The 8,200-nt window shown below is 42.5% G+C and overlaps 1 protein-coding gene across 10 annotated transcripts in view; it reads left to right on the forward strand.

The window, feature by feature from the left end:
* Nucleotides 1-7,791, forward strand: part of SLC35F3 (solute carrier family 35 member F3) — a 213,769-nt gene extending 205,978 nt beyond the window's left edge. For 7 of the 10 annotated variants that reach the window (XM_053299293.1, XM_053299303.1, XM_053299312.1 and 4 more), the window contains 4 exons: nt 668-757; nt 2,341-2,533; nt 5,180-5,269; nt 5,960-7,791. In XM_053299293.1, coding sequence (XP_053155268.1) covers nt 668-757; nt 2,341-2,533; nt 5,180-5,269; nt 5,960-6,204 — 618 coding nt within the window. In that variant the 3' untranslated portion in view covers nt 6,205-7,791. The remainder of the gene's footprint in view (nt 1-667; nt 758-2,340; nt 2,534-5,179; nt 5,270-5,959) is intronic. The other 3 variants (XM_053299322.1, XM_053299357.1, XM_053299340.1) reach the window with 2 other exon arrangements.
* The last annotated feature ends 409 nt before the right edge of the window (nt 7,792-8,200 follow it).

Here is an 8,200-nt window from a genome sequence, read left to right on the forward strand (position 1 = left end):
TCCCAGGGTGGCTCCATCCCCTGAGGGGAATATCTTGCAGTGCTCAGACTTCTAGTCTCCCTTTCATATGCAACTAGGGTTGATCCTGCTTAGCTAAGGGGACAAGTCATACTTGCTACCACAAGACTAGCTCCCCTCCATACACATACCTGTACACTACATTTTATCTATTCTCTTCTGCTCCCTTCCATAGCAACTGAGTCAGATCTTTGGACCGCATTGACCAATTATTGATCATTAGCTCCGTATTGTCTACACAGACTAGCAACCGCTCTCCAAGGTTTCAGGCAGGAGTTTTTTCCAGCACTCCCTAGAGTGGCTGCCAGGGATTGAACCTGGGAGCTTCTGCATGCAAAGCAGATTCCTAGGCCCTTCTGCATGCTCTCCCATTGATCTGTGGCTCCATTCCCACATCGACTCTGAAGTAAATACCATTAAAAAAGGAGTTACTTCAAAGTAATTATGCTACAGCTTGTAACCTTCATGTTTTGCACGTTTGAATAAGAAACTCAAATGGAATAACATGGCAGGGGATATACTGTCTATGTAATGTAAAAGGTTAAATTGCTTGCCAGAAACCCTGTTAAAATGGCCTTAGAGCTTGAATAATTAATGTTTCCAAATAAGTTCTGTGTTGCTTAAAGATGTAATTGAAATAATCTTTGAGGTTCAAAATGGGAATGCAGAATTGTGCCTCTTCGTGCAACAAGATACCCAGATGAAGGAGTTCAACACAGTGCATTTCTTCTACTCTCAGGTTATTTTTGTTCATTTGTATGATTGTAAAGAAATATTTTTAAAGCATAAAAGGCCTGACTTAATCATGCCATTTCCCAGTGAGTATTTCTTTGGTCATGTCATGCTGTTGTGCAGCATAAAGGAGGTGCTAATCTGCCTCTGTAATAGCACAAGCCAGATTTACTCTTTGCATTGGGACCTTTGTATAACATAGATAACTAATTGGAAATTAGATGCCTGAAATTTGTTTTAAAGGTTTTTTGTTTTTTTTAAAGCATGTAGACTCACATACAGTGCAGCATGCTGCCGATGGAAGGGCTGGGCACATGCAGTCTCAGATCATCCCCAAATTGTGTCCTCATAAGAACATAGGAAGCAGCCATATACTGAGTTAGATCATAGGTCCATCTAGCTCAGTATTGTCTACACAGACTGGCAGTGGTTTCTCCAAGGTTGCAGGCAGGAATCTCTCTCAGCCCTATCTTGGAGATGCCAGGGAGGGAAATTGGAACCATTTTTCTCCCTCTCTCACAAAAATAGAACCAGGGGTCACCCCATGAAACTGAAGGTTGGGAAATTTAGGACCGACACGTGGAAGTTCTTTTTCACATGGCACATAATTAATCTATGGAATTCTTTGCCATGGGATGTGGTGATGGCCACCAGCCTGGATGACTTTAAAAGGGGCTTAGACAGATTTATGAAGGACAGGTCTATCAATGGCTACTATTCTGATGGCTGTGGGCCATCTCCAGCCTCAGAGGCACAATGCCTCTCAATACCAGTTGCAGGGTAGCAACAGTAGGAGAGAGGGCATGTACATACCTCTTGTCTGTGAGCTCCCCAGAGGCATCCCCAGAGCCCCTGGTGGTGCAGTGGTAAAACTGCCACCCTGTAACCAGAAGGTTACAAGTTCAATCCTGACCAGGGGCTCAAGGTTGACTCAGCCTTCCATCCTTCCGAGGTCGGTAAAATGAGTACCCAGAATGTTGGGGGCAATATGCTAAATCATTGTAAACCGCTTAGAGAGCTCTGGCTATAGAGTGGTATATAAATGTAAGTGCTATTGCTATTGCTATCTGGTGGGCCACTTTGTGAAACAGGGTGCTGGGCTAGATGGGCCTTAGGCCTGATCTAGCAGGGGTGTTCTTATGTTCTAACCTTCTGCTCTTCCCAGAGCGGCTCCATCCCCTAAGGGGAATATCTTACAGTGCTCACACATTGTCTCATTCATATGCAACCAGGGTAGACCCTGCTTAGCTATGGGGACAAGTAATGCTTGCCACCACAAGACCAGCTCTCCTCCCCCAACATCTAGCAAACTTGCAGGCCCTCCAGGGCTCCTAAGAATTGTGGAATCACTGCAGTGACAAGCTTCTTGTTGGGAATAATGGGAGGCTCATTTGCACTGTAGCAACTGCAGAATTCTTAGGAGCCATGGAGGGTCTGCAAGTTCACTAGATGTGAGGACACAATTTGGGGATGTACAGAGATAGTGCATGTGCCCACCCAGCCTTTCCATGAGCAGCGCGCTGCACTGTATGCGAGTCTTATAAATGGAAACACCTGGTTTTTCAATCTGTTTCTCTTTTTGTGTTACAGGCTTTGTTTAAGCTTCTTCTGGGCAGTGCTAAATTTGGAGAAGCTGCCTTATTTTTGTCAGTGTTAGCTGTCTTCAATATCCTTTTTGTTACCTTTATTCCTGTCATCCTTTACTTTACCAAAGTTGAATACTGGAGTTCTTTTGATGCCATTCCTTGGGGAAGCATTTGTGGATTTTCAGTCCTATTATTGAGTAAGTAAATGCTACCCATTTCAAGCACCTCCCAGCAATAGTCAAAGTTCCTCCAGCTGTCCTAGACAACTATGTTGGATAATCTTTTTCAAGACTAAAAATCATAATACAGTTTATTCTATATGGTATGTCCTAATTAATCCCTAAGAAATCAGTAAAATGTACAGCAACCTTAACAGGATCTAGTATTTACCATCAGAGACATTATAAAAGGAATTTAGTTCAGTAGAAAGTGTCACTCTGTAGAATGGATGCCATTCACACACTATGGGGCTATTCCCACAATCACTGGAAAGCGGGCTAAGGGAGCTTAGCCCACTTTCCGTCGATCGTGGGAGCCACTGGGCTCGCGGGCGTGATATAGCAAGGTGCCTCCAGGGCATATCTCTGTGCAGTAATTTCTTTTTTAGAAATATAATTCAGTCAAAGGCTTTGGTCCTGTCTGACACCAAACACTTCGTCTTTGTAATGTAAGAGAAACTTCAAGGTTTTTGGAGTTTGTGCCTATTCAACTAACAGATTTGCTATAGCTTTCTTTCCATGGGCAGCTAGTCATTCCTCTCTTATACTTATACAGCTAGTCATCTTGATCATCCTTGATAAAGTAATCCCTTTATCAAGGGAGCTCAAAACATCAAATTTGCCCAAAAATATTACTGCTTGTGCCAAATGTTTATTTGGAGATGCTTTATAAGTTTGTCCAGCAAATAAGCATGTAGGACTGGACACAACCACAGCTGAATCCTCTACGATGCCAAAATCTCTGCCACTGAGCTAGCATTTCCAGGCATCTCAGAGCGTTACACTGGTACAGCTGTGTGTATTGTTGCTTCTGTGCCAATAAGGGTCACCGGTGCCACATCAGGTATAGCAGGAATCAAGCAAAACCTGTAGCCCAGCACAGAACTGAACACAGCACTGTCTATACATAACCTTACATAGGAAACTGCCTGACCATTGGCCCATCCAGCTCAGTATTGGCTACATGGGCTGGCAGTGGCTTCTCCAAGGTTGCAGGCAGGAGTCTTTCCTAGCCCTGTCTGGGGATGCCAGGGGTTGAATCTGGAGCCTTCTGTAATGCAACACAGATGCACTGCCACAGAGCTATGGCCCCATAGGTGGGGTCTCCCATCCAGGCACTGAGCACACCAAGACCTGCTGCTTAGCTTCAGCAAGGTGATGGATTTGTGCCCCTAGACCATGCTCTGGGACCCATACTTGGCACGCATGTCGGCCATTTGTGTGGCAGCACTGAACGAGGCTGCAAGGAGGAATGCTGCAGCCCCATGCCCACGCTTTGGTGGAGTGGACCGGCGGCGGGCAGTGGGGGGAGACAGTGGGTCAGGGATGGGCAGGTAGGAGGCACCTTCCCTTACAGTAAACCCTCACATCCTCCCGGGAGTGCACAGAACTGGTTCTGTGCACATGCCTAGCTGACAAAAGGAAAATTACTCAAAGTTGTCCCACTGGAATTAAAAGGACATTTTAGGCAACGTCAGCCACTGTCTAGATAACTGAAGCGATGTTTATCTGGGTGAAAGTCCATAAAAGGGAAAGCAGTAACAAACAAGGAGGCAGTCCCACAATCAGTGGGAACCGCCTGGGGAGGGTTTGTGGGGAGAGCAGGCTTAGCCCGCTCTCCCCACAGACAAGTAGTCAGTCTGCTCCGGGCAGCCGCAGTGGCTGCCCACATGACCTCCAGCTCTGTCACGAAGCCGGCAGGAGCTGGGGAGTTCAGGGGCCACATGGCCCCCGGAAGCTTCAGCATGCCCTGCACGAGCGTGCAGGGCATGCTGGAGAGTACCCTGAGCCAGGAGGCTGCTTTTGAGACTCCTGGTTGGGGGTCTACATGTGAGTTGCCGCGCTCTGCAAACCCAGTTTAAGCACCGGGCTACTTAAGTGGGTGACCCACTTAAGAACCACTGGGCTCGCAGCTAGCTTGATTTTAAGAACCACTGGAGGCTAGCCTGATTTTCTACTACCATGTGAATAGCCTCAAGGAATGTTCTGAGGTGTTATTCTATGTAGGTAAGGACTATTAAATGGGAAGGGCGGCAGGGGTGGGTGGGTGGGTTAATATCTTTGTCATTCATATCCACCGAGTCCTATCTGGATGCAGCAATCCAGCCACAATGAAGGTTGAAGATCTTTATAAACCTTATTTATTTATTTATTTATAAAAATTATACCACCCTTCCACAAGGCTCAGGGTGGAATAATGATGACTTATATTCTAAGTGGTGAATTCAGAGCTGTATGAGAGCTGCCACATGAGCTACTTTCCCATTCACTCAAAGGAAGGGGGCAGGTCTTCCTGCAGAACAGTGCATGTGTGGAGCTGTATCATTAATTGAAGAGAATGGGGTGCCTCTTACATACGCAAGCGTTCTCGATGCACACCACAAAGGCACATAAGGAGCCTCTACATAAGGGGACATGGGTGCAATAGAGAATTTTAATGGGACTTCCAGTGGGACCAAGGTAATGCACCCCTAGGTACTTGATGCTTCTCCCTAGCTAGCTAGTATTCAAACACATTTAAATAGGATTACTTACAGTGAGGTGGTTAAACCTGCATGAGTAAACAGGATTAGTTTTCCAACAGTGCTAAACTCTAAAATGAAACAGTTTTATTTATTATTTCAGCATTCAATATTTTATTAAATTTTGGGATTGCTATTACATATCCTACCTTGATATCTCTTGGAATTGTACTAAGTGTACCTGTAAATGCCGGTAAGAATTATTTTAATTTTTTTATTCACATTATTTTTTGCATAGACTGTATGTACAACCTGAAGAACACATAATCTGACATCAAAACATACATGATTTATATTCAAAATGCCACATAATAATAAATGATTGAAAACATGTTTGTATTCCAAATTACAAAGAGAGTTTTGTTGTAGGAATATATTCATCCATGTTCTCTGCCTGTATATGATTAATTTCATTTTATGGCCTTAGTCCTTAAACTAATACAACATAAAATGAAAGTTTTTGGGTTGGGTTTTTTTAAGTGGTTGCAAGCACTGCCCCCTTATTGTCTATGGGCACAGTATTGGATTCTTACAAACCAGTATTTATTTCAATGCAGTCTGCACAAGAGTATTTCTCAGTGGATTAGGCCCTGTGCAGGGAGTGAAAGCGGTGCTTTAAAGTAGTAAAATCTTTTATTCGTAACTATTTATCAGATACAAATAGATTTTAGTATAAGCATGTTTTGTATTATAGAAAACTGCTCATCAGGAAAAACCTAATTCCAGCTAATTCTCAGCAATGAGAGATCTAGGGCCTTGGGTTCTGAGAATGAACTGAAATATAGACTTTTAACTGGTGGGCATGTGATATTCTATACTGTCTATGTGGTGCTTCACTTATGCTTCCTACTGCTTAATGATCTCAGTTCAATGTTTCATGCAGTTGTTGATCACTACTCGAGTGACATTGTCTTCAACAGTGTCCGTGTAATTGCCATTGTCATCATTGGCCTGGGCTTCCTCCTGTTGCTTTTACCAGAGGAGTGGGATGAATGGTTAATAAAGCTCCTCACTCGCCTCAAAGTACGGAAGAAGGAAGAGATTCCAGAGGGGAATGGAGACATTGTTTCAGGACTACAATATAAAACCAGGAGAACGCGCCCATCCATGTCGTCATTCACACATTAATGCTGTTATTTTTATGGAAACTGTTAACATTGTGTGCTATAATTCACAAGTCTTTTCTTGCAAAGCACATCTGTTCAATACAGTGTACATAGATGTACAGTTTTGATATAATAGAATTCGAGGCATCATGTTTCAGCATGTCTAAATTGCTTGCACTGTTTCACAGCAGACCTTTCACTTGGGAGAACTTCTTTGAAAAGACAAAAACAGAACTCTTTTTAAATGAATGTAATGTATAGATAAATTATCTTTACATATATTGTTTTAATGACCAATCATCATGAGAAGCAGGGCATATGTTTTGAATATTAGGTACTGAATGACACATCGCACACTGTGATATATAAATATATATAAATATATAGAGAGAGAGCTATGTCATAAGCTTATTTTTTACCAGAACTGTATTCTAAGCATTTTAAAATAAACCAAAATCATGGGGATAGAAAAAGGGGAGGGAGGGAGGGAGGGAGGGAGATTGCTTTGTGGAGATAAGTGCACTTTGTGCCAGAGCAGGAGGAGAGATAAAATGTTATGTTTTGCACTAAAGTATGAGGGGGGACGCAGTCAAGAGTACCAGGGCACCATCGGCTAGGACTTTCTCTTGTGAAAGCCCAATTGAAATGAATGACCGCTGTACAAGAGCCTGGGAGGCGTCTTCCAGCATGGTGCCTTTGCACACCTCTCATTCATTTCAGTAGAGAGCAAACAAGAAAGGTTCTCAGGAGATTGTGCACCAAATTGTCTTTACTGTGCATGACTGCAATCCACACTTAATCTCATGCAAAGGAAAATACAGTGCCTTCTACAGAATTCTAGTCCTTTGTGTAGAAGTAGGTCACACTGCAAGTTGCTTGTGTTGGTCTTACAACATGAAGAGTTTGTTCTGCAGATACAGTAATCTTGAAACTCCCAAAGAAATCAATGAGTGCCTGCTTCAAGCCACTGATTATTGGGAGTCCTGAACACCAGAGGGCTACCAGGTCTTGTACTATAGCCAGATTCACTTCTCATTCACACAGGACTTGAGGTGTGGACTCTCCTGATCTGTGTTTGTGCGAGGGAGGAGAGAATTGAGCCTTGTACACAGAACCTTGCTTCAAAACTAACTTTGAAGCTAAGAGCCACTTACAGAGGAACACAATTTATGATGTGTAGACTACGGAAAATATAGAGGACTGAGGTGAATTGCCACTTGCTTTTATTCCATTGCTGTGAGGTGTGTGTTTTTTTAAAGAACATGCAAGATATTTACATCAAATTTAACACTTCTTACAAAACTTGTAAACACCAAGTTGTTTACTTCTACAATTTAGGTTTGCCATTAAATTTCTATCTGTGATAGACCATGTGATATGTACAAAAATAGATAAAGGTTATAGTTTACTATTTTTGAAGTTTACATTGTTGCATAAAAAAAATGTTGTTTTGAAACGTTGCCATAACCCAATGGTACATGCTGTCTCCATGACATTTTTGTGTGTCAAATGGGGGTGGCATTCACTTCTCAAATTTTTATTGAATCAGTTTCAGATTCAATTATCTGCCTGACAAAACAAATTAATAAAACTGTTTTAAAAAAACCTATCAAGACAATGGCTTCTATTTTGCCTTCCTAACTACTTTGAACCAGTGTGCTATTTTTGGTCAGAACTGTTTTAGTTGTACTGAAATGACAAAATAAGCAACGTGCAAAAAACCTTTGCTTTGTGTCCCTAAAAAATACTTTCCCCACATAGTCTCCGCTATACTGATTTTGTATAGATCCTACATCAGCTCAGTGTGTAAGTATACTCTTGGATGTTTAAAAGAGTCATTTTAGATTTTGAGATTCTCACACATAGTTATGTTTGTCTTGTGGGAAAGGTTTGGCTCTCACATAGTAAATCTGCCCCACATTACCATAATGAGAGATTTCTCAAGGATTTTCTGCCCTCTGAATGCCTCCCAACCTATCCAATTGTCCTTCACTGCAGTTCTGAGGTGGCAACACAGG

The sequence above is a fragment of the Hemicordylus capensis genome, chromosome 1 (assembly GCF_027244095.1).
Source record: "Hemicordylus capensis ecotype Gifberg chromosome 1, rHemCap1.1.pri, whole genome shotgun sequence".
In the NCBI taxonomy this organism is placed as follows: domain Eukaryota; kingdom Metazoa; phylum Chordata; class Lepidosauria; order Squamata; family Cordylidae; genus Hemicordylus; species Hemicordylus capensis.